The 27,202-nt window shown below is 46.1% G+C and overlaps 1 protein-coding gene across 3 annotated transcripts in view; it reads left to right on the top strand.

Annotated features, from left to right (window-relative positions):
* Nucleotides 1–3,930: 3,930 nt before the first annotated feature.
* Nucleotides 3,931–27,202, top strand: part of DLGAP5 (DLG associated protein 5) — a 40,423-nt gene continuing 17,151 nt past the window's right edge. For 2 of the 3 annotated variants that reach the window (XM_069732654.1, XM_069732636.1), the window contains exons 1-6: nt 3,931–4,064; nt 8,439–8,693; nt 13,132–13,337; nt 13,781–13,867; nt 13,982–14,072; nt 14,705–14,800. In XM_069732654.1, the coding sequence (XP_069588755.1) occupies nt 8,453–8,693; nt 13,132–13,337; nt 13,781–13,867; nt 13,982–14,072; nt 14,705–14,800 (721 nt within the window). In that variant the 5' untranslated portion in view covers nt 3,931–4,064; nt 8,439–8,452. Of the gene's footprint in view, nt 4,077–8,438; nt 8,694–13,131; nt 13,338–13,780; nt 13,868–13,981; nt 14,073–14,704; nt 14,801–27,202 lie in introns of all 3 variants that reach the window. The other variant, XM_069732644.1, reaches the window with a different exon arrangement.

Here is a 27,202-nt window from a genome sequence, read left to right as displayed (position 1 = left end):
AGTTTGGAGTCAGACTGTTTGAGGTTGTGGACAGGTGTCTTTTATACTGATAACAAATTCAAGCAGGTGCCATTACTACAGGTAATGAATGGAGGACAGAGAAGCCTCTTAAAGAAGAAGTTACAGGTCTGTGAGAGCCAGAAATCTTTAATGTTTTTAGGTGGCCAAATAATTATTTTCCACCATAATTTAAAAAATAAATCTTGCCAAATCAGACAAAGTGATTTTCTTGATTTGTTTTCTCAATTTTGTCTCTCATAGTTGTGGTCTACCGATGATGTCATTTACAAGCCTCTCTCATCTTTTTAAGTGGGAGAACTTGCACAATTGGTGGCTAACTAAATACTTTTTTCCCCGACTGTAGCAGAAAGCACAATTCCAAGATTGCTCTATATTAATAAGTACTAAGATGACAAAACATATAAATTCATTAACAAAGCATAGTCCATTAGTTGCAAGATATTCCCTTATTATTAGTATGTAATATTTTATTGTATAAGGCAAAAAAGTTCCGAACTGAAGTATACAGAAAACAGAGTAAAATAAAAAATCAGTGGAATAAACGCATCATAGGGGTATAAGTTTATATTAGTAACTTGAAAAAGTGCATAGTGCAATCTGAGACATAAGGCTGTGTGTGCAGTAACTGAGACCTAGGTGGCCACCTAATGAAAGTAGTACATAATAACAAAATGATGCTAACCAAGATGACACACCACTGCCCCCTTCACATCACTCCAATGCGCATTTCGTTATCACTTCGTCAGGGAATTGGCAGCGGCAGTTCTGGTTTTCAATTTTTACCGCGAACCGTAGAAATTTCTGACAGTAGGGATGTATGGGTACATGATAATAAGCTCTCTTTAGGTCTAGTGTGCACACATCCTTGTTTATTAGGGGAATGGCTGATCTTATAGATTCCACCCTGAATCTCTTGTACTTTACCCAAAAATTGAAAGGTTTCAAGTTTATTATGGTGCGGGAGTCGCCTGAAGGTTTCCTGATGGTGAATAGGTTTGAATAGGGGCCCTGGCCTTCTTCCGACTGGGGAACAGGTAGTAATACTCCTGTTTACACCAGCTCGCCTATGTCTGACCACACAAGAGAACTGACGGTCAACGGGCAAGGATTTATGAACCTTTCGGGAGGAGGCCCTGAAAATTCTATTGGGTACCCTTCGGAAATGGTTCTTGAGGAGTCTATTGGTCCTAGTAATGTGCCAATTTGTTGCGTACTGCGTGAGCCCCCCCATTTGGTTGTGTCATTGTCTCCTTAGCCCTGAGCTTGAGCCAAAATGGAAGCCTCTACCCCTTCTCCCTTTGGGGAAACTCCACCTGCCCGATTTTCCTTTCCCTCTTTAGTCCTGCCTCTGGGACGGCCTAGGTCTCTGAAAAGACTGAAACTTCCTAGTTCAGAATCCCCATCTTTTCAGCTGATGCTTTTTCAAAAATTTTGTCTAAGGCAGACCCAATTACACTCAGCCCCGAGAAGGGAATAGAGCAAAGTTTATTTTTCAGAGGAGTTATCCCTTGACCATGTCTTCATCCAAATGGCCCTACAGGCCGCAATAGATAAAAAGCGGTTCCTAGCCGCGTACCTGACTAGTTCAGCATCAGCCATAAACCCGTTGCTGATTTCATTAATGTTAGGGAAGCTCGGATGTCCTCCCTAGGTGTTTTGCTACTCAAATGCTCCTCTAGTTCCTGATCCACAAGAACAAGGATCTAACTACTGAGGTGGCGGCAATGTTAGTTTTCATTATCGCCGCTGACACTTCGCAGGCCTTCTTCAGCAGTTTATCCGCCTTTCTAGCCATCGGCTTTCTAAGGCTTGAGGAGTCATCGAATGGTATAGAAGTCTTTTTAACCACAGGAATGTCAATGTTGGGGATTTCCTCCTAATTCTTAATATCCTCAGGCTCAAAGGGCAACCGAATCCTGAAGTCACGGGGTATGACCAGACATTTCTCCACATCCTCCCATTCCTCCAGGATGATTGCCTGGATATGATCGTTTACTGGGAATACCCGGTTTTTGGGACCTGAGGCCCCAAAACATCTTGTCCTGGATTGACTGCGGCTTAGGGGCTTCCTCCAACTGATTGCCTGGATGAGCTCGCCAGTATCCTCAGAGATGAACAGATCTTTCACCCAAATCCAGATTCCCTGAGACTCCCTCGCCTTCCTCCTCTTGGTGCAATCCTATGAACTGCAACTCTTGCTCTGAGCTCAACTCCATCTCCCATCTCAGTCTTTTAGCAGTGTGTACCCGGTTGGTGGTCTGCAGTGGGGCGAAGTTACAGATAGAGGCCTGAACCTACTACTGTATGGATCTCATCTCTTAAAGGAATGATGGCTGTTCGCCTGTAACAATTTTAGAGGTGCAGCCTTCACAAGGCAGCTTCCCTTAAGCTTCAGGAAATTTCAAATTACAAATGGGGCATCTTTAGCACTTCCCAGAGGCTTTCCTGGACCTCTTGGGGGCAGAGAGCGAAGTGGCAGGAGTTCCATGATTACTACAGAAGTGGATAAATGCTTTCAGTATCCTGCATTAGAAGTGAGCCTGCAAAGATCTAACTCACTACGGAGTCCTGGCCATCACCTCTGCCTGCTTCCTCCATCGTGCATCTGACAACATGCATTGTGGCCCCCCTAGACATAGGCAATGCTTTTATTACTGCCCTGATAGGGAATAGAGATGAGCTAATTTGCTGGGTTCCCTCTTATTCAGCAAGCTATAGCACTTACCGAATAAGCTGCAGAGGGAACCTGGATACCTGGAGCGCGCCGGCTGATCAGCTGATTGATGCCGCAGCTGCATGTGTCGCGGCTGTGTCACAGTCACAACATATGCATGGCTAGCCTGTGTGTTGTAAGAACTGTAAGTTCTGAGTCTATGATGCTGTAGGGGTCCCCTAGCGGCCGCGTGGTGTGCCGCTATTAGCACTCACCACTGGCTAGGGGCCCCTGAGAGAGTGGAGGCCCTAGGCAGCAGTTTGGTCTGCCTGCCCCTAATGCCGGCCCTGCCTGAGACACATGAAGCAGCCTCAGGGGCCGCATGTGGCCCACGTGTTTGAGACCCCTGATGTAAGGTGTCAGCTCCTCTCCACAACTCCATCTTATATGCGGGCTACAGACTGAGACCATGGACCCCCAAGAGGATCAATGCTGCCACCATACACCAGAAGGGCAGCATGCCCCAATGCAACACACAATGTACCCCTAGTCTCTACAGAGACAAGCAGCTTTTTCTGGACAAGGCAAAACTATTAAAGGTGAAGTTCCCTTTTAATTAAAGGGAATTTATCACCAGGGTTTAGCTTTACCAGAAAGAGATTAGAGGACTAGTCTGCTGCCCCACAGGCTGGCGATCATAGCAGCACCGTCATGCTAAGCACTGGGGTCTTCAGCTGGCCCCTTGCCAGCCATCAGCACACTTAGCCTTACTCATCCTCCCCAGGTCCAGCACCGCTGCTCCCAGCGTCCATCATTGTCTGCAGCGCTGACGTCACCTCGACAGTGCTGCAGCCAATCAGTGATCTCGGCAGCTTGTACCGTCTACATAACACAGCCGCAGAACTGAGAGATTGGCTGCAGCGCTGTTGATTTCACATCAGCAGACACTGGGAGCAGCGGTGGTCGGTGGAGACTCGGCACTGGACCTGAGGAGGGAGAGTAAAGAACAGTTAAACTGCGCAGGGGAAACCCTAATTCAATGTTAAAGCTCTCCGGCAGCCTTATTACTGGTGAGTGGTGACATAATTCTCTAGAAAAAAAAACAACTCCGTTCTACTGTCTGTCAAGGCAGCAGAAGCAAAACAAAACACACTGATAATGCGCGTGCGCACTTTATCACATTTCCAGCAGGACGCATGCGTGTATCGAACAGGACCCCGCCCCGCAATAACTGTGACGCAGATTTCAAAAACAAATAGGCGCCTACGAGTGTTTGCGTCTCAGCCAATCAGAATGCAGTAGCGCGTCCAATGGGGGAAGAGCTTCCGCTGATTCGAAATTAGAGAGTGCGGGAGCTGCGGAAGAGGCGACATCTCGGTCCCGGGATCCCGTGAGTACTGTGGTGTGTGGGACCTGCTATCATGTGCACATAGATCTCTCCCGCTCGTTATTGCAGACGTGCCGTGCATCCCACGTTGTGGTACCGAGCTGTAAACACATGGCAGATTATCAGATGTCCGTGCTCATTAGGGCACGTTGTGTGATGATGCCGGACAAGCCGTGAGCGCTGCTGCTCCGGCTCCTACCGCGGGCATTGCAGGGTCAGCCTTGTGTAGTACACGGCTCTGGTATAGGGGTGGTCTCACACTCATGTCCTGTAATGCTCCTGGAGAACACCCCTTCATCATGGAGATGGGATTTCCCCTGCGCAGTTTAACTCTTCTTTACTCTCCCTCCTCAGGTCCAGGGCTGAGTCTCCACCGACCACCTCTGTTCCCAGTGTCAAATCAGCACTGCAGCCAATCTCTGAGCTCTGCGGCTGTGTTATGTAACACGGCACAAGCTGACGAGCTCGCTGATTGGCTGCAGCACTGTCGAGGTGATGTCAGCGCTGCAGACAATGACGGATGCTGGGTGCAGCGGTGTCGGACCTGGGGAGGGTGAATAAAGCTGTGTGCTGGTGGCTCGCAAGGGGCCAACTGGAGATCCCAGTGATTGGCATGACGGTGCTGCTATGATTGCCAGCCTGTGGGGGAGGGGCTGGACTACCCGGCAGCTGATTTACTAGTCCTCTAGTAATAATCTCTTTCTGATAAAGCTAAACCTGACCACTTTCTTCCATGGAACAAAAAAAATAACCATTCCATCTATAGCAAAATCATCTTCATGCTGACAATGCCCCATCTCATGCTGCAGAGAATCCCTCCGAGTCATTGGCTGCTATGGGCATAAAAGGAGATAAACTCATGGTGTGGCCACCATCTTCCCCTGACTTCAACCTTACAGAGAACCTTTGGAGTATCATCAAGCAAAATATCTATGAGGGTGGGAGACAGTTCACATCAAAACAGCAGCTCTGGGAGGGAAGAAATACAAACAGAAACTCTCCAAAAACTCACAAGTTCATTGGAAGCAAGAATTGTGAAGGTGATATCAAAGAAGGAGTCCTATGTTAACATGTAACTTGGCCTGTTAGGATGTCTTTGATTTCAGTAATGACTTATTAATGCTGCAAATTCAACAAATGACAATTTTCTGTTTTTTTACAAGCTACGAAATGTTTGGAGACTGTTGTGCAGAATAATGTGGTGCAGTCTGAGTGTTTTGTGTTTTCTAAGTTTTGATAAGTCCTGTTATCATTGGGAGATTTATCCTTTAACGGGTGGAGAATTGAGCAGTGTGTGGTGAAATATGTATATATCTATATGTGTGTAGTAACATATGTCTAGAAAACACCAGTGACTGTCTTACCGCTGTCTCTAACATCATGTCCTCCCTCTATCTGAAACTAAACCTGTCAAAAACTGAACTCCTCGTGTTCTCTCCCTCTACTAACCTACCTTTGCCTGACATTGCCATCTCTGTGTGTGGTTCCACCATTACTCCAAAGCAACATGCCCGCTGCCTTGGGGTCATCCTTGATTCTGACCTTTCCTTCACCCCCCACATCCGGTCACTGTCTCGCTCTTCTTATCTGCACCTCAAAAACATTTCTAGAATTCGCCCTTTTCTTAAGGTACCATCACACTAAGCGACGCTGCAGCGATACCGACAACGATCCGGATCGCTGCAGCGTCGCTGTTTGGTCGCTGGAGAGCTGTCACACAGACCGCTCTCCAGCGACCAACGATGCCGGTAACCAGGGTAAACATCGGGTAACTAAGCGCAGGGCCGCGCTTAGTAACCCGATGTTTACCCTGGTTACCATCCTAAAAGTAAAAAAAACAAACAGTACATACTTACCTACAGCCGTCTGTCCTCCAGCGCTGTGCTCTGCACTCCTCCTGTACTGGCTGTGTGAGCACAGCGGCCGGAAAGCAGAGCGGTGACGTCACCGCTCTGCTTTCCGGCTGACCTCCTGCACTGACTGTGAGCGTCGGAGAGCAGAGCACAGCGCTGGAGGACAGACGGCTGTAGGTAAGTATGTAGTGTTTGTTTTTATTTACTTTTAGGGTGGTAACCAGGGTAAACATCGGGTTACTAAGCGCGGCCCTGCGCTTAGTTACCCGATGTTTACCCTCGTTACCAGTGAAGACATCGCTGAATCGGTGTCACACACGCCGATTCAGCGATGTCTGCGGGGAGTCCAGCGACCAAATAAAGTTCTGGACTTTCTTCCCCGACCAGCGACAGCACAGCAGGGGCCTGATCGCTGCTGCCTGTCACACTGGACGATATCGCTAGCGAGGACACTGCAACGTCACGGATCGCTAGCGATATCGTCTAGTGTGACGGTACCTTTACTTTCGACTCTGTAAAAACTCTTACTGTTTCACTTATTCATTCTCGTCTGGACTATTGTAACTCTCTACTAATCGGCCTCCCTCTTACCAAACTCTCCCCGCTCCAATCTGTCCTGAATGCTGCAGCCAGGATCATATTCCTCACCAACCGTTACACCGATGCCTCTACCTTGTGCCAGTCATTACACTGGTTACCCATCCACTCCAGAATCCAGTACAAAACTACTACCCTCATCCACAAAGCACTCCATGGCTCAGCACCACCCTACATCTCCTCCCTGGTATCAGTCTACCACCCTACCCGTGCCCTCCGCTCCGCTAATGACCTCAGGTTAGCATCCTCAATAATCAGAACCTCCCACTCCCGTCTCCAAGACTTTACACGTGCTGCGCCGATTCTTTGGAATGCACTACCTAGGTTAATACGATTAATCCCCAATCCCCACAGTTTTAAGCGTACCCTAAAAACTCACTTGTTCAGACTGGCCTACCGCCTCAATGCATTAACCTAATGATCCCTGTGTGGCCTATTTATATATTAAAAAAAAAAAACAGGTTCCTCGCATCATGTTCTAATTCACTTTATGCAGTTAATAGCCCTCTGTGTCTGTACTGCTACATACTTAGGCAGTTAACTGGTTCATGCAGCTTTACATGAACACCTGAGCCTTACACTATGGCCGGTCCGAATAACTAAAGCAATTGTTACCATCCACCTCTCGTGTCTCCCCTTTTCCTCATAGTCTGTAAGCTTGCGAGCAGGGCCCTCATTCCTCCTGGTATCTGTTTTGAACTGTATTTCTGTTATGCTGTAATGTCTATTGTCTGTACAAGTCCCCTCTATAATTTGTAAAGCGCTGCGGAATATGTTGGCGCTATATAAATAAAAAAAATTATTATTATTATTATTATTATTATTATTATATATGTAACTAGCAGTAGTTGAACATCTGTACTGGAACTGCAGACCTCACAAAGGTCACAGCATACATATCTTGAGAAGGCAGACTACTGTCTCCAATCTCGCCAGGGGGTCGTGCTGGGAACCAAGAAAAAAGGGAAACATTTGACACCTCCTAGCTCTTTGAAGAGAGATGTCAATTACAGCCTGACGTTATCTCTGAGACCTTTTACACAGGGAATCTCAGCAAATAATATATTCATTGGGGGAGCGGCAGCTGTCCAATCAAAAACAAGCAATTATGATATTAACCTGAGGGGCTGGTCTAGAAATCTGGCCTTCAGAGTAAATCTATAAATTAGGCCTGCATACATAGAATCGTGTTCACATGTGAGGGCAGCCTGGGAAGCTGATGTGATCCAGTCCATATTCACCCCCCCCCCTACCTCAGGGAGCAGAAGCAGACTACCAGTTAGCTATTTCTGTACGTTTTCTCCTGTTTATTATATACTGTTTTGCATACCTGTATGTCTTTTTATTACCATATTTTTATACATTTTTCTTTACTGTAGGCACTGTATCATTTTATATTAAAGTTTCAAACTTAAGTTGAACCTCGTATGTTCTAAATAATCCATAGCCTTAGACTGTTTGATCCTTATGAGTGGTAGACAGTAGTAGCAATATTTCCGGAACTCATCACCTGTGTGTTCGGTGAGTGGTGGCAGTGTGTATGAGCGGGTGTGTGGCCTGGGTCGGTGTGTGATTTATGCTCCCATTACAGCATAGGACTGAGTTTGAATGCTGGACTGAGAGTGGGGAGATAGATTAACCCTTGCAGGCTCAACCCCAAGTCTCGTGCTGAGAGCGGGTACGTGACGAGGCAATTCGTGACAGTGTATGGACTCATTGGTATTGGCCATGTAGGAAAATCAAAGAAAAATAGCACTTGCATAATTCTGAATGCGGTGTATTCTTTGGTTTCTAGACCTACGTTTGGCTCATTCGTCTGTGTGATTCTTCGTCTCCTCCGCATTCATAGACTTCTAGCCGTTTGCACCAAGAAGCTCCTGATCACTCATCCTCAACGCCGCAAATGTTTTTTTTTTTTTCCTTTTAGGTAACAAAACAAAAATGGAGGCTCGCTCCAAGTTTTCAGGCCGATATAAGAAGGACATGAGCCTGGAGAACCTAAGAGCCAAAGTCTCCCGACGAAAATCAATATCGCAGAAGGAGAACAGACACAAGGAGTTCGGGAAGAGTCGGGGCCTGTCGTTGGCCGACGCCAATGTCTCCCTTATAAAGGAGCAGGAGTTGACGGTGGTCGCGGAGGTGAACGAGTCCTGCAGTGTAAGAGGGCCTGAAAATCAGCCGGGTAAGAGGCCATTTATCATCTCCTTGTCAGTAAGCAGGGGCTCAGTTCCTCCATTGTTCTTGCATTTAGGGAGGTAGCAGGTCCTAATTAATTATTGCAGGCATATAAGGACCATCACAGACTAGGACCGCCCACTGGACTCCTAAGCACAGAATGAGGGGAGGATTAAAATTACCATAACTACAATTTATTTGGAATCCTTTTTAGCAAACTGAATCACTCTGATCCACCCTTCCTGCTCCGTCACATGCTGCCTGCAGAACAGACACCTTGCTTGTTCTTCCAAGAGCTCCAAAACACAAAATTGAAGCATAAAGTCACATCAAAGAAGTAAAAATACACTTTATTTTACATTAGTACAAAATACACACAAGAACTGTGCAGAATTTATATATGACAATCAACGTACAATTTACACAACCAGAGCAAATTTGAATCAGGAACAAGGATGCACCCATTAAAATGTGTTCCACCACAGGACCATCATGGGTATATGGGTAGAGGGTCCAATCTAGATACAACCAATAAATTGAAAACTAAAGTGCCAGTGCATAAAGAGTCATAATAGTTGTAATCTACTCACTAGTCAAGATAAGTGCAGATATTACCAACCTAGTCACAGGTTAATCAAACACAATCAGCAAGGGAGCCTCTAAATGTCCACAAAAGTGTCCCCATCAGCTTATCTTACCCATGTTCCTGTCCATGTGGATACACACGCGCCCCAACGCACGTTTCGCTTCCTCGGCGGACAACCTTCCAAGAGCCCTGATATTTATTATCATCTTCTTTTTATTTATTTATTTTTACTATTTAGGGTGTGTGCGCACAATGCAGATTTAGGCTACGTTCACATTTGCGTTGTGCGCCGCTGCGTTGGCGACGCAACGCACAACGCAAACAAAAACGCTGCGTTTTGCGACACATGTGTCGTTTTTTGCCGAAATTTGGACGCAAGAAAAATGCAACTTGTTGCGTTTTCTTGGCCCGACGCTTGCGGCAAAAAAAAAAGCATGCGTTGCACAACGCAGCACAAAAAGACGCATGCGTCCTCCATGTTAAATATAGTGACGCATGCGTCGCCCGACGCAAACATGCATAACGCTAATGTGAACGTAGCCTTAGTGCAGAACTGCAGCAGATTTTTCTGCTGCAGAAACTCTGCAGATCTGCACTGTGATTTACAGTACAATGTAAATCAATGTGAAAAAAAAAAAGCTGTGCACATGGTGCAGAAAAATCTGCGCAGAAACGCTGAAGATTTCAAAGAAGTGCATGTCACTTCTTTTGTGCAGTTCCGCAGCGTTTCTGCACCCCTCCATTAATAGAAATCCGCAGTGGTAAAAACTGCACAAAACCGCATAAAAAACACATCAAAACCGCAGCTGCGGATTCTGCCAGGAGATGCAGATTTAGTGCAGAAAATTCTGCACCACATTTCCTACGTGTGCACATAGCCTAATTCTTTTTATTTTACTAATAAATTTGCATGATGGCATGTTTTATAATGTTCCGTAAAAATTCTGAATGGGACTGAAAAATATTTAGAATTGAGTCCTCAGTGGTTGATACCTTTTAATGGCTGACTGAAAAGATGGTAACAAATTGCAAGCTTTCGAGACTACACAGGTCTCTTCATCAGGCCATATTTTTCTATCTACTGGCTAACACGATACCAAGATATATATCTTTCCTGTATCTAAATGGGACTGACAATGATAAAGAAAACAAAACAAAAAAATCTTTTCCATGCTTTGTTTTTACAATCATGACTTTGTTCTACAAGTACAGTTGTGGTGATGCTAAACTTATACAGGGCTCTTTTTTCACCCCTTTTTTAAATCTAAGAAATAAAATTTAAACAAGTTTGCAAGAATATATATCTTATATTTTTTGGGGAGGGGGGGTCGATCGATAAATGAGGGCTTGCTTTTTGCTTTTACCTACCATATATTGCTTTTGGGTCGATAAGACTTTTCATCTATTCTCCATTTTATTGGGAAGGTGATCTGATGCCCCCACCACCTCTTTCTAACCTCCAAAGTGCCTCCTAGGATATTAAACTGTTGCATTTGGGTGCTGGCTGTGCGGCGTTGGCAGCTCCTGAGCCGCTCCATGTAGTTAGTTCACGCGCATCTGCCATATGTGTAGCGCGCGTCGCCAAGGGTTTTTAAGGAAATATAAAAGATCCTGCAAGAATGACTCCATATAAAAAAAAAAAAATGAATATAGTGAAGAAAAATGGTTTCTATGATATTTAATGTACATGGTGTTATTTAAAGGGGTTGTTTAGGCTTATCATTAAAGTCTGTGAATTATCTCACCGCTTGTGGATCGCCCCCCGTAGGGCAGTGGGGTACTCGGTATCGAGCCCTTCGGTTCACAGGGGGATGTCACGGTGGCTGACCCAGTCCGTGGCCCTGGGACGTCCGGTGTAAAAGGGGAAAGGTCTTTAAAGGGGAAATGTTCGTGACACCACCTGTGGTATTCGATCAGAGTGACCGCTGCTTTAAGGGGTCCGCTGGAGTGATATTATGGCAGCTAGATGGTATACCTTCCCACAGGTGAAGTGTGTCCCCAGGGCTTCCCAGTGTGTAGATGTTGGTATGGTGAAAGGCGCAGAGAAGAACAAGGACACAAGGTGGCAGTCTCTTTACCTTGTGGATGCTGAAGCCTTCAGTAAAGTCCAGAGCACCAGACCACAGGGCAGACAGTCCGGCCGGTTTGGAGGCAAGTCCAGAGTCCCCTTATCCAGGTAGAAATCAGTAGCCTTCCTCTAGCACCGTGGTGTTGTAGTACCTTATTGATAAGCCTCTCATAAGGTCCTTGCAGATATTGTAGATGTTATTGATGTTGTCTCTCTCCCCCAGATGGGTAGGACAAACCCGTATGACCGGTGGCGTGAGGCTTTTTACATGGATTCTATCATGCCCTGGCCTCTCGTGGGTGCCACCTTGCCTCCTGAGTATAGGGCGGATCATTAACTTGCTATTAGCTGTCCTGCTGGTCTCTGGAGCAATTCATAAAGGACTGTTGCTCCCTCGGTGTTCCGGCTACCGGGATCCTGCGCCTCAGAAGGAGGCAGCCTGTGCAGGGCAGAACTCCTTCTGGTTTCCACTCCTTTTGCTATGATTTCTTTCTCACCCTCTACAATACTGTTCTCTGTTTGTGTCTCTTTCTGGATGCTGCCGCACGTGGGGCAGGCACAGCTCCGTGATCTTCTGTCTAGGCCTCTGACAGGATCCCACCCCTGTCAGGGACCAACTAACTGAGCGGAGCTCAGCTAGCAACTACGGTAACTAACTTCCTATCCAGACCACCAGTTTCACTTAATTGTGAAGAGTGCCCTAATAAATAGGACACTCTGTGAGTCCCCCTGGTGGACTGGAGTGTGAAATGTGTTGTATGTTTGTGATACCTGGTAAAGAGATCTCCTTTATTGCCTCCAATCGTAACATCACTCCCCCTAGAGGAAAATTATATTACTGCAACGACCAGGACCCTGGGGCGCTGCACTTGTATTGAGCAAGGCCGCACTTGTCTAGTTGGAATATGGCTGGAAGTTTGCTTATCACATCCTTGTGGTCGCATGATTGCTCAGTCTTGCTGCTGGCCCCGGAGATTCCTCGCACTGCTTTACATGTTCTGTTACTGTTTTTTTTTTTGTTTTTTTTGTTTTTTTTTTCCCCCGATCCTTTTGTTCTCAGCAAAATAAGTCACCGCCAGAAATGTCTGTCAGCTGCTTTTTGACAACACATGAACTATCGGCATACCGAGCGCTGCTGTGTATGGAGGAGTCAGAAGACCTAATGGCCAAGCTATAGTCCAGATAACGGCTATCTGTTGTGCATTGGGGGTCTTTATGCCAATGAGGGTCACTAGATTTGCTATATAGGGGATATTATCTGCAAGACAAATCTGTAACTATTTGTTTGGCATTTGGTGTTCAGATTTCATCAGTGGGGGCTGGATGCTTGGATTTTCCCTTTTTTAAAATGTAGCCTTCCAAAGCAGAGAGCCATGAGCAGCAAGTTTGGTCACCTCTGTTAAACGGGGTCTTCGAGGTGCGGTGTGTGCTCCTGTTTAACAGTTCGGGACAGTAGCAATGTTGCGTTGGCCTGATCTTTTTGCTCTCTGATGCTGCAGGAAGACTGAGGCAATCCAATGATCTGGTTAGTTTCAGAGCAGCACTTGTAAGCTCTATAGAAAAGAGCTTGTAAGCACTGCACTCCTCACTTAGGAAATCGGCCACCACTGATGGACTGCGGCAGTGGCCGGCAATGTAGGAAATTAGTAGCTAACTATAGAATTTAAAAGTCTTACGCTCTTGTATGTAGAGGATTTTAAAAACTGGAGTAAATTGCAAAGTTGTGGTGGTGGTTTCGTCACATTGCAAGTTAAAGTCTTAAACATTTTGTTTCCCGGTTTTTCCATGCAGGAAATCAAGGAAGAACAAAGGAGCAGGTCATCAAGGATGAACGACGGGCGATGTTGCAGCGCTACAAAGAAGAGAAGCAACTGAGGAAACTGAAGGAACAAAGAGAGAAAGCCAGTAAAGGCATCTTTAAATGTGGGATCTACAGGCCGGAGGAATCATTAATTCCTGTCCTCAAAATCCAGACTGGTGCCAAAGTCAAAGAGAAGGTAGCGCCGTGCACGAATTTATTAACCGTCCACTGCAAGTTAAAAGCAGTTGTCCGCATGCATGCATGTATCTGGAGGTAACATAATTTTTGTAATTGGGTTACATTACGAATTCTGCACGGTTTGCTTTCTTATAGCCTCTCTTTTGCACTATTGAATGAGTTCACTAAGAAACTGTCAGTGAGCTCATTCTGAAAGTGTTATTCTTTTGTCTTTTTTTTTTTTTTTTCTGACCTCCTCTCAGCTGATTTATGACCACAGACCGCATCAAGGTTGATTGACAGGGGACAAAGTGCCTGTAAAAGTCAAACGGTGCACATTTTTAATGAAACCTAATTGCAAAAAATTACTTCTATTCCCAAGTACTCGCACTTCTTCAGTTAAAAAAGAAAAAAGTCTCCTTTTAACATTGTATTAGATGATGTTCTTTCCTTCACACCTAGCCCGCTGCACCCAGCGTAACAAGAATTACACGGTCCACAGCGATAATGGAGCCTCCCGCTAACAAGACCCGCACCCAGGCCGTTCCTGTAAGCTTTTTTTTTTTTTTTTTTTTTTTATTACCCCATCTGACATCTGCTCTGTATATAGCTATATATTGGAAGTAACTCTGAAATGTGAATTTTTATTTTATTTATTAACAGGTAAACGTGCTGAACAGCAGAGTAGATGGTGCAATTCCAAAAAGTCGGGGACAGACGTCCGTCCTGAGAAAGAATGAAAAGGAAAACAAAGGTGCATGAAATACTAAATGTGGAGATAATGTGTATATTGTGCCACTTGTCCTAAAGGAGGTGGCCACACTATATAGTATATGGTCTGTACAGCAGAGCTTGTAATGGATATATAGGAAACTGACTTATCCTGTAGACTGTATTAAAGCGACTCCCATTATCCTCCATGACCCCCGTGCTGAATGGAAACTGGCACAGGAGGCAATAAAGGATGGGAACATATCTGTAGCCATTTGTAGGATGAGCGTAATGAGACCTGGCTTGTAATAAAATGGGACATGGCTTTAGAGAGGCGGAGAAGGGTCAGACCCCCAATAATCTTCCTTTTTTTGGGTGGATGTATGATAGGCTCTGCATTAGGAAAATCTTTTTCCTGGACAACCCCTTTAATACTATTCTTTCTCTGCATATGTGAATCACTGTGTCTAGTGATCTCCCTACACGGGATCACGATGTACCGGAGCACAGAGCTGTCAATCACGCTGCACTGTGGCTCGCCTGCATTGTAGGCGGCGGACAAGTCTGCAACCAAATCCACCACTGTCATTTATTACCGCTCCTGCGAGCTCTTCACTTTACACTCCTGTAGGACCAGATCTATGATCAGTAATAAAACGAGCTCTTCTTTTTCAGTTTCCATTCAATCTACAAGAATCACAAGATCGGCTGCAAATGCAACCTCCAAAACTGCCACAACTGCTGGCAAAGCACCAGTGAAAAAGGCTGCAGGTAATCACTGTTCATCACCTCAATTGGTGCTGTGGGGGGCCAAGTCCCATAATTGTGAACCCCCTGTAAGAATATATAGGGGAGAGATACTTGCACAAGTATTTAACTTCTCGCTGCACAACCCCTTATTACCCATCCACAGAATAGCTGATGATTTGTTAATTGGTGGGGGTCCGAGAGCTGGGTCCTTCACCAATGGACAGAATGGGACATTTTTATCCCCATTACAAAGTAGTGGGAGGTCCGACACCCGACTGCTCCATTAATTTACGATGGGTTTGTCAGGGGAAAAATGTCAAGTGTGCAGCAGCCTCATAGAGAATGAATAGAGCAGCGGTGGAACACCGACATTGCAGGATAAATGTGCCCCCATTCTGCCAATCGATGTTGGGTGAGGGTCCGGCCACTGGGACCCATCAGTAAGGTATCGTTTATCCTGGAAATGGCTGATGACGAGTGATGAGCGAACGTTCTTGGATATGGTGTTGTCTGAGCATGCTCCTATTCTATCCGAGTGCCTTCAGCGTGTTTGAATAATATGTTCGAGTCCCAGCGGCTGCATGTCTCGTGGCTGTTAGCGAGCCACAACACATGCAGGGATTGCCTAACAGTCGATAGACATGCAGCTGCGGGGTCTTGAACATAGCATTCAAGCACGCTGAAGATACTCAATTAGCACTGGAGCATGCTCAGATAACACCTTTTCACAGCATTTTCGCTCATCTCTGATTAACATGTTTTCATCCCGGTCACGGATCCCACTCCGTCATGTCACTAATTTTGTCACGTACTCGCTCTCAGCACATGACTTTGGGGGGGTGCCTGCAAGGTTAAATCTATCTCCCCTCTCAGTACAGCATTCAACCTCTGTCCTATGCTGTAATGGAAGCATAAATCACACACCCGCTCATACACGCTGCCACCACTCACCGAATACACGGGCGATGTGTCCGGGAAATATTACTAATAATGTCTACCACTCATAAGGCTCACACACCTTAGGCTATGGGTTCGTGAGAACATTCAAGGTTCAACCTGTTAAAGTTTTATACTTCAATACAAAAAGGTTCAGTGCTAATGGTAAGAAAAAGGTATAAAAATATGATAATAAAGAGAAAATAGAATTATTCTTACCGTTAATTCGGTTTCTAGTAACTCACCACGACAGCACACCTGGAGGATGTTACCCCTTTCCTAATAGGGACAGGAAATGACAAGAGGTTAAATAACCCCTCCCTCATCCTCCCCCTCAGTGTTATTATAAAGGACCACAGGAGAATGAATGCTTCAAATTATATTTATTCTTTTCAGAACGTATAACAAGCATAGGGAGGGATTACTCCTGCTGTCGTGGTGAGTTACTAGAAACCGAATTAACGGTAAGAATAATTCTATTTTCTCTAGTAACCACCACGACAGCACACCTGGAGCAGTACCCAAGAGTAATCTATTAGGGAGGGACTATAGCCCCAAGGACTTTTTCTCCAAAGGCTAAGTCCTCCTTTGACATCAGGTCTAGCCTGTAATGTTTAGAAAATGTATGGACCGAGGACCACGTGGCCGCTCTGCATATTTGCTCAATGGAAGCACTGGCTTTCTCGGCCCAGGAGACAGCTGTTGCTCTGGTAGAGTGAGCTGTGAATTTCTCTGGCGGTGGAAGGCCTTGGATCTGATAGGCCTCCAAGATTGCTCTCTTGATCCAATTGGCAATTGTAGATTTGGAAGTCTTCTTTCCCTTATTCTGCCCATGAAGATGGATAAGTAAATTTTGATCCTTCCTAATTTTATCTGAGATCTGAAGGTAATAAAGTACCGTTCTTCGAACGTCTAAAGTATGGAACTGTTGTTCCTCTTCATTTTTTGGTTCTTGATAAAAGGAAGGGAGAATTATCTCCTGTGACTTATGAAAGTCAGAGACGACTTTTGGAAGAAATGATGGATCCAATCGCAGAATAAGCCTATCTTGTAGAATCCTCATGTAAGGTTCATTGATCGACAGGGCCTGTAGTTCACCTACTCTCCTGGCTGTCGTTATAGCTATCAGGAAGGTGGTTTTCCAGGCGAGTCTATCCATTGGTATTGATGACAAGGGTTCAAAAGGTGGAAGTGTAAGTCCCTTCAGAACTATATTGAGGTCCCAAGACGGGACTATATTAATGGATCTTGGAGATATGCGGGATGCTGCCGTCATAAACCTTCTTATCCATCTGTGTTCGGATAGAGGTTGGTCGAAATACGAGCTTAGTGCCGACACCTGTACCTTGAGGGTGCTGGGTTTGAGACCTTTTTCTAATCCATCCTGTAGAAAATCAAGGATTCGGGCTAAGTTCGGCCTATCTGGGTTGGGCCGTTCAGGAGCACTCCATGATATATAGGTCTTCCATATTTTCTGATAAATGGAATTGGTAACGGTCTTCCGGCTTTTCTGTAGCGTACTAATGACCTTCTTTGATAGCCCTCTGGTTCTCAGAATTGAGAATTCAGAAGCCAGGCATTCAGGTGTAATCTTTCGGGGTCTGGATGAAGTATTGGCCCCTGATAGAGGAGGTTCTTGATCGGAGGTAGTGCTATTGGTCCATCTACTTTTAGGCTGATGAGGGACCCAAACCAACTTCTTTTGGGCCAGAATGGAGCTACTAAGATTACACTGACTCTTTCTGTCCTTATCTTCTGTAGGACCTTTGGTAGAATTGGTAATGGAGGAAACGCGTAGGCCAGAGAGAATGTCCATGGTTGGGCCAATGCGTCTACTCCTAGCCCCGGATCGGTTGGATCTAGAGAAAAAAATTGATCCACTTTTGTGTTCTGGGCGTTCGCAAACAGGTCCACTTCCGGCTGACCCCACTTCCTGACCAAAAACTGAAAAGTCTCTGGGTCTAGACCCCATTCTCCGGGATGGATCTTTTCTCTGCTCAGGAAGTCGGCCTGTACATTTATTTCCCCTCTTATGTGCAGGGCAGAAAGAGAGAGAACATGTTCTTCGGCCCAGGAAAATATTCTGGCTGATATGGCCTTTAGATCCTCGTGTCTTGTACTTCCCTGATGACGAAGATGGGCAACTGTTGTCATGTTGTCCGAGTAGATCTTGATATGGGAATTCTGTACAAGCGTTACCGCTGCTTTGAGGATTTCCTCTACAGCCTTTAATTCTCTGAAGTTTGAGGATCGTTGACTTATCTCGCTTGGCCAGCTCCCTTGAAATATGTGTTGGGCTACCGTAGCTCCCCAACCTTTTTCGCTGGCATCTACTGTTATAGAGATTGCTGGATCCTGCGACCAGGAAATTCCCTTCAGTAGGTTTTCCTTTTGTAGCCACCACGTCAAGGATGACTTTACGTGCGGTGGTATCCTGATCTTTCTGTCCAGAGAATCTGGGGATCCGTCCCAATTTGACAGAATTTAAGTCTGGAGTACTCTGGTGTGGGCTTGTGCCCATGACACCATCTGGATGCATGACGTCATGGTCCCGAGAACCGACATGGCCCATCTTAGAGAAGTTATCTTCTTGTCCTTCAATGTTCTGATCTTTGCTGTAAGCAAGGTCCGTTTTTGATCTGGTAAAAAAGATGTCTGGCTGCGAGAATCTAGTAGGACCCCTAGAAAGACCTTTGTTGTTGATGGAACCATCTCCGATTTCTTGTGGTTCACTATCCAGCCTAGGGACGATAGGATCTGGACTACCTTCTGAAGGTGTTCCTGAAGAGTGGGAACTGAGGGGGCCACTATCAGTAGGTCGTCGAGGTATGGAATTATGCATATTCGTTGACCTCTGATGTAGGCCATTACTTCGGACATGATCTTCGTGAATATCCTCGGGGCGGAGGATAGCCCGAATGGCAGGACATCGAATTGGAAATGGTCTACGTCTTTTCCCCTGGCGACTGCAAATCTTAGGAATTTTCGATAAGCTGGATGGATTGGGACGTGGTAATACGCGTCCTGTAGATCTATCGTCGCCATGACGAAATTTTGTCCTATGAGGGGTACTGTGGACCTTACCGATTCCATCTTGAACCTTCTGTAGGCGACATGTTGATTCAGAGGTTTTAGGTTGATTATTATTCGATGGGATCCGTTTGGTTTCTTTATTAGAAACAAATTTGAATAATGTCCTTTGTTCTTCTCGTCTTCCGGGACTGAGGAGATTACTTTGTTGAGTAGAAGATCTTGTACTCCCGCTATCAATATGGACTGTAGCTTTGGTGTAGCTAAAGATGTTGTTCTTGACATCTTTTGAGGATATGATATCAACTCTATTTTTATTCCATCTCTGACTGATGTTAACGTCCATTGGTCTGAGCAGATTGCTTGCCAGTATGGGAGGAAGTTTGAAATACGACCCCCTACCCTGGTGGCGTCATTGTTTTCTCTGGTTTTGAGGCTGGGAAAGAAAGAGATTTCTGTCTCTCCCTCCTTTTGGGTAACTCCAGCGCCCTGTTTTACCCTTGCCTCTGTATTGAGGAGTATGCTCTTGTTGAGAGCGAAAGGGTCTTTTCCTAGGGTTTCTAGGTTCTGGCAATGTCTTCTTTTTATCTGAAGCTTTCTCCAGTAGATCATCCAGGGCCGGCCCAAACATATAATTCCCCTTAAAGGGAATCGAACAGAGCCTCATCTTTGAGGTCATGTCTCCAGACCATGATTTCAGCCAGAGTGCCCGTCTTACAGAATTTGATAATCCTGATGACCTTGCTGCCACCCTCACGGACTCAGCTGAGGCATCCGCTAGAAATCCTGTCGCTTTCTGGAAGATAGGTAGAGAGGCCAGGATCTCCTCCCTGGGAGTGCCTGAGGACAGGTGTTCCTCTAATTGACCCAGCCAGCGGTGCATTGATCTGGCTACACAGGTAGACACCGAATTGATATTAAGTAAAGATGCAGATGTCTCCCAAGACTTTCTTAGCAGCCCGTCCATTTTACGCTCCAGAGGGTCCTTTAACTGGGAGGCATCTTCAAATGGTAGCGTGGTTTTCTTAGCTACCCTAGCGATCTGGATATCTACTTTAGGAATCTCCGACCAGCATGAAGCAGTTTCGTCATCTACCGGAAAACGTTCCTTAATTTCTGCCGGGGTGGTCAACCTCTTTTCCGGAGTCTCCCATTCTTCTAGAACTAAATCACGGATGTTTCTGTGGATGGGAAATACTTGTTTTTTCTTAGAACGAAGACCCCCGAACATCTCATCTTGTACTGATTGAGCTGTTTTCTCTTCTTCAATCTCCATAGTCTTCCTCACTGCTGTAAGGAGTTCTTCTATGTCACTGGAGGAGAAGTAGTATCTCTCCTGCTGAGAAGCCTCTGAGTTTAAGGATATTTCACCTTCCTCTGGATGTTCGTCCGACATCTCCTCCTGAGATTCCTCATGCCTCTCATCCTCTGGATTAAGCTTCCTTCTCTTAGCTTCCGGAGGAGTACTGGGGGAGGGTGTGGGCTGGGAGAGTGTGGCCAGAGAGCTTCTGATCTCGTGCTGGATCAAGCCTTTAATCTCTTCCATTAGAGATGGCTGCTCTTCTCTGACCACTTTTTCTGTGCATTCTTTGCATAATGTCTTCTTATATGAAGAGGACAGTTTCTTTGCACAGACAGCACATTTTCGTGCCGCTTTGGATCTGCTTCCTGATGCGGGTTCCTTGTCCCCCTGAAAAAAAGGGGGAGAAGGAATCATAAGATTGCAACCCGCATCAGGGAGTGGACACCCAGGGCCAGATTACTTACTGGGGCCGGGATGGTGCTGGGATCTGCAATAGCAGAGCGAGAGGCAGACGTCTCCATGATTTTCACCACACCGTGGTCTTACCTGAGACGTCTTCTTGTCCGGGGCTCTTAAATAGGCGACCGGACACAGCACCTGTCCTCCTGTGAGAGGACCTCCTCCTCCAATGTCCGGATGTGGGGGGAGAAACCGCCGAAATCCACGCTAACTGACATGCGTTCCAGCGTGGAACGCAAAGGAGCTTCCTGAGTACCGAAGCCGGCCGGCGTCTGACGTCACTTCCTGCCGCCGGCTTCAGACCGGAAGCCCTCATTGCGCGCACAGCGCCGGAGGAGGAGAGGGGCTGGAGAGCTCAGAGAGGCCTCCAGCCGAAGAATGCCGCCCAGACCTTGCCTTGACGGTGCGGACTGGTGGCGGAAGTCCCGAGTCCGGAGAGACGGGAGCAGCGCTCGGGGAAGAGAGGTAAGTCTGCTCCCCAGCTGCCCGGCATAGAATCGCTTTCCCCCTGGTGACCGCTGCCGGCACAGCACACCTGGGATGACCTCTTCATCCCTAGTAGGGACAGGAAAAAACACTGGGGGGGAGGATGAGGGAGGGGTTATTTAACCTCTTGTCATTTCCTGTCCCTATTAGGAAAGGGGTAACATCCTCCAGGTGTGCTGTCGTGGTGGTTACTAGAGAAAAACAACTATGCAAAACAGTATAAAAATAAACAGGAGGAACTTACAGAAACATCTAACTTTGTAGTCTGCCTTCTGCTCCCTGAGGGGGGGGGTGAATATGGAGTTGGTGGAACACATCAGCTTCCCAGGGCTGCCCTCACATGTGAACACGATTCTATGTATACAGGCCTAATTTATAGATTTACCTGGAGGTCATATTTCTAGATCAGCCCCTCAGGTTAATATCATAATTGTTTATTTTTGATTGGACTGCAGCTGCTCCCCCAATGAATATATTATTTGCTCTGAGATTCCCTGTGTAAAAGTCTTCACAAATAGATAGTGTCAGGCTGTAATTGACATCTCTCTTCAAAGAGCTAGGAGGTGTCAAATACAGTTATATGAAAAAGTTTGGGCACCCCCTATTAATCTTAAGCTTAATGTTTTATAAAAATTGTTTTTTTTGCAACAGCTATTTCAGTTTCATATATCTAATAACTGTTGGACACAGCAATGTTTCTGCCTTGAAATTAGGTTTATTGTACTAACAGAAAATGTGCGATCTGCATTCAAACAAAATTTGACAGGTGCATAAGTATGGGCACCCTTATCATTTTCTTGTTTTAAAAACTCCTACCTACTTTTTACTGACTTACTAAAGCACTTTTTTTGGTTTTCTAACCTCATTGAGCTTTGAACTTCATAGCCAGGTGTATGCAATCATGGGAAAAGCTACTTAAAGTGGTCACTTGCAAGTTGTTCTCCTGTTTGAATCTCCTCTGAAGAGTGGCATCATGGGCTCCTCAAAACAACTATCTAATGATCTGAAAACAAAGATTATTCAACATAATTGTTCAGGGGAAGGATACAAAAAGCTGTCTCAGAGATTTAACCTGTCAATTTCCACTGTGAGGAACATAGTAAGGAAATGGAACAACACAGGTACAGTTCTTGTTAAGGCCAGAAGTGGCAGGCCAAGAAAAACATCAGAAAGGCAGAGCAAAAGAATGGTGAGATCAGTCAAGGACAATCCTCAGGCCACCTCCAGAGAGCTGTAGCATCAACTTGCTGCAGATGGTGTCACTGCATCGGTCAACTATACAACGCACTTTGCACAAGGAGAAGCTGTATGGGAGAGTGATGCGAAAGAAGCCGTTTCTGCAAGCATGCCACAAACAGAGTCGGCTGAGGTATGCAAAAGCACATTTGGAGAATCCAGTTTCTTTTTGGAAGAAGGTCCTGTGGACTGATGAAACCAAGATTGAGTTGTTTTGTCATACAAAAAGGCGTTATGCACGGTGGCCAAAAAACACAGCATTCCAAGAAAAACACTTGCTACCCACAGTATAATTTGTTGGAGGTTTCATCATGCTTTGGGGCTGTGTGGCCAATGCCGGCATCGGGAATCTTGTTAAAGTTGAGGGACGCATGGATTCCTCTCAGTATCAGCAGTTTCTTGACAATAATGTTCATGAATCAGTGACAGAGTTGAAGTTACGCAGGGGATGGATCTTTCAGCAAGACAATGATCCAAAACACCGCTCCAAATCTACTCAGGCATTCATGCGAGGAACAATTACACTGTTCTGGAATGGCCATCCCAGTCCCCAGACCTGAATATCATTGAACATCTGTGGGATCATTTGAAGAGGGCTGTCCATGCTCAGCGACCATCAATCTTAACTGAACTGGAATTGTTTTGTAAAGAGGAATGGTCAAAAATACCTTCATCCAGGATCCAGGAACTCATTAAGAGCTACAGGAAGCGACTAGAGGCTGTTATTTTTGCAAATGGAGGATCTACTAAATATTAATGTCACTTTTCTGGTGGGGTGCCCATACTTATGCACCTGTCAAATTTTGTTTAAATGCAGATTGCACATTTTCTGTTAGTACAATAAACCTAATTTCAAGGCAGAAACATTACTGTGTCCAACAGTTATTAGATATATGAAACTGAAATAGCTGTTGCAAAAAAACTATTTTTATAAAACATTAAGCTTAAGATTGATAGGGGTGCCCAAACTTTTTCATATAACTGTATTTATCTTTTTCTTGGTTCCCAGCACGACCTCCTGGTGAGAGTGGAGACAGTAGTCTGCCTTCTCAAGATATGTATGCTGTGACCTTTGTGAGGCCTGCAGTTTCAGGACAGATGTTCAACTACTGCTAGTTACACATAAAACCCTAGACATATGTCACTACACACATATATATACATATTTCACCACACCTCCCTCCTTATGAACGTGCATGGGGGTTGACTTACAGGTCAGCTCCCGAGCTTGTATCTGGTTATGCCCCATCTTGGCGAGATAGGCCATCAGCATTGCCGTGATCGATTCCTTTCATGTGCTGAATTATTGCAACAATATGATTTCACATCAGACTCCATCTAAGCAATTGCTTGTTGTCCCCAACTACTCTGTTGAGCCAACTCAATGGGTTATGATCTGTGATCACGGTAAAGTTGCGCCCATAGAGGTATGGTTGCAGCTTCTGCAGTGCCCACACAATTGCCAAACATTCCTTTTCAATAGTGGCATAAGCCACTTCCCCAGGCAGGGGTACCTGCCAATATCCCCTACTTAGGTACATGATGGTTGCTAACTGCTCTAACAGCTCATCTATCCTCAGCAGGGGCTAGACCTCACATGTAGTCAGTAGATTTATTTTCCTGTAGTCTACACAGAACCGGGCAGTACGGTCCTTTTTTGGGACAAGAACCACAGGCGAGGCCCAGGCACTCTGGGATTTTTATATTACCTTGAGGTTCAGCATCTCCTCTACCTGTTCCCTCATGTGTGCCTTCACCTCTGCTGACACCCGGTATGCAGACTGCCGTACTGTGGGATTAGTACCAGTGTCCACATGGTGAGCTGCTAAGTGTGTCCTCCCAGGCTCCCCTGTGAAGACTTCGGTGAACTCACTGAGCGCCCCCATCAGCTCAGGCCTCTGACTGTGGGATAGCTCAGGGTTAAACTCTGCTGACTCCATGTACTGAGTCCTGGCCCCCACATCTAGTAACAGATCAGCCTCCCCCTCTTCAGGCAGGCTACAGACAGGTAAGACGCAGGTCTCCCTGTCATGATGAGCCTTCATAATATTCACATGAAATATTTTCTGTCGCTTTGCATGCTCATCTGGTGTCACCACATAATTAACATCGTTTAGCCGCTTATGTACAGTATATGGTCCCTCCCATGCGGCCTGCATAACATAGGGCCCAACACCCAAACCTTCTGCTTCTCCTCGTAGGCCCTCAGTCTGGCATTACGGTCGTACCAGACCTTCTGGTTGATTTGGGCCTGGGTCACGTTCTCATGGGCTAGGTTGCTCAGTTTTTGCATTCTCTCTCTGAGCCGCAGCACATATTCAACCAGAGACTCCAGTAGTTCTGGGGTCGTCCTCCCCAACAGTCAATCAAATCAAGTGGCCCCCTGACCCTCCCCCCATAATCCAGTTCAAAGGGGGAGAATCCAGTAGATGCCTGGGGTACCTCTCTGAAGGCAAACAGATGGGGGAGGTACCGCTCCCAGTCTCTCCCTTCAGTCTCCACCAACATTTTGAGCATTTGCTTTAGTGTTCCATGAAAACGCTCGCAGAGTCCGTTGGTTTGGGGATGATAGGCGCTGGCCACAAAATGCTGTACTTGTATTCTTTCACAGAGGCTTTCCATCAGATCAGTCATGAACTGGGTTCCCTGATCAGTCAACATTTCCCTGGGGAAACCCACACGAGAGAACACAGTCAGTAAAGCATCCGCCACTTTGTCTGCTCGGATGGAGGATAGAGCCACAGCTTCCGGGTATCGTGTAGCATAGTCCACCACTGTGAGGATGTACTTTTTGCCAGAGCTGCTAGGGATTGCAAGTGGTCCTATGATATCCACAGCCACTCGCTGGAAAGGCTCATCGATCACAGGCAGTGGTATCAATGGAGCTTTTTGTATATTCCCGGACTTCCCAACTCTCTGACAAACTACACATGATCGGCAGTAATTGGCAATATCTGTCCCCATCTTGGGCCAATAGAAGTTATGTGTCAGGCGAGCTTTAGTCTTTTGTATTCCAAGGTGTCCGGCCAAAGGAATTTCATGGGCAATCCTCAATAATTGTTCCCTAAATGGATAAGGGACGATCAGCCGCCTTTCATAGTCCCAAGATTCTGTAATATCCGTGGGGATAGGCTCTGTATACAGTCTGCCCTGGTCCCAGTATACTCCATCTTTGCCAGAAGCAGCAGGCGGTCGGTCTGCAAGACATCTGAGCTCCTCCAGACTGACATCTGTCCGCAGGGCCTCCTGGAAGCTCTGTCAGTCTGCAGGCCCTGGCCTAATGTGACTGCCAGGCCCTGGTCTGAAGCTAAGTCTGCAGTGTCTGTTATCAGGGACCAGAGCCGGACTGGCCATAGGGCAATTCTGGCAAATGCTAGAAGGGCCGGTACCAGGAGTGTGCCACTATCAGCGGCGCCAGGGCTGACTCCTCCCGCCAGCGCTGACTCACACCCCGCCCCGCATTCAACTATACCGGTGTCTATGATGCTGGTACAGTTCAATGCAATGATGGAGGAGAGAGCGTCTGCTGTCGCTCCCTCTCCCATCATTCCTCGCGCTGACACTGCGGGTGCGCGATGATGTCATATCATCGCGCACCTGCTGTGTGGCCGGGCAGACTGCAGCTACTGAGACCGGAGCCAACCGCAGCGCGGGGCACGAGGAGAGTATTGTGGTTTTGTTTTGTTTTTTGTTTCTTTTAATATATCAGTGAGTGATAATTGTATTGGGGGGAGGGCTGTATTACCTTCTATGAGGGCTGTGCTGTATTACATTCTATTGGGGGGGCTTTATTACATTCTAAGGGGGCTGTGCTGTATTACTTTCTATGGGGGCTGGACTGTATTACTTTCTATGGGGGCTGGACTGTATATGCAGGGGCTGCATTATACTATATGAGGGGGCTGCATTATATTCTCTGGGGGTTACATTATACTCGTGGGGGGGCTACAATATATTCTGTGGGGTGGCTGCATTATACTCTGGAGTGGCATCATTATACTATATGTGGGCTGCATTATACTGTATCCAGGATTATGGGGAATACATTATACTATGTGAAGAACTATGGGGTGCATTATACTATGGGAAGTGAATTGTACTACATGGATGACAATGGCGGTGCATTATACTATATGGAGCACTATGAGGAGTGTATTATACTATTTGGAGGACTGTGGCAGTACATTTATACTATATGGAGGACTAAGGAGTGTATTTTAATATATGGAGGACTGAGGTGCACATTATAATATATGGAGGACTATAGGGAGTGTATTATACTATATGGAGGACTGAGGTGCACATTATAATATATGGAGGACTATGAGGTGTATTATACTGTGGCACCCCTAGGGGTATTTGCCACAAAAATAGTTACTGACAGTAAATACAAATACTAAAATAGCAAGACTGCACTACCACCTCCGGCCAGAAGGGGGAGCTCCAGAGACTCCCCTTGATCCATTCTGGTCTGAGAGAAGAAATGGCAGTTGGGCTAAGGAGCTGATAGTGAGAGGTCATACAGCTGAATTTCTAACAGTCCTGTGACGGTTTCCAGGCCTAAATCACCGGCCTGAGGAGAAGAGGGACAGAGAAAAAGGACATTGTGAGAACCGGGTAGCATTAATCACTACCCAGAACAGGCGCAAAGACGGATACCGGATCCGTGGCTGTATTCATTACATATAATACAGCAACCGGAAAAACGTGAGGTGATATCAGCTTCACTAGGGTCGGACGCAGCAACAGACACAGAGTTCAGCGGTACTCCCGGAGGGGGTAAGCCGATAAAAGGACTCGGGTTGCCCGTCGAACCAGGACCCGGAGGGGACAGATTGGGCCGGCAGCCAGTTCACATACAGCAGCAGGGCCACACAGATATTGCGTACAATAAGAGGCGAAGACCCCGGCAGGGTCAAAGTAACTCAGAGTTCCCATACAGACTCCGGTGACAGGACTGGTTGTAAATCCTT

This window comes from Ranitomeya imitator, chromosome 1, assembly GCF_032444005.1.
Source record: "Ranitomeya imitator isolate aRanImi1 chromosome 1, aRanImi1.pri, whole genome shotgun sequence".
NCBI classification, from domain to species: domain Eukaryota; kingdom Metazoa; phylum Chordata; class Amphibia; order Anura; family Dendrobatidae; genus Ranitomeya; species Ranitomeya imitator.
The sequence above is the reverse complement of the archived record's forward strand: the minus strand, read 5'-3'. Positions and strand labels throughout refer to the sequence as shown.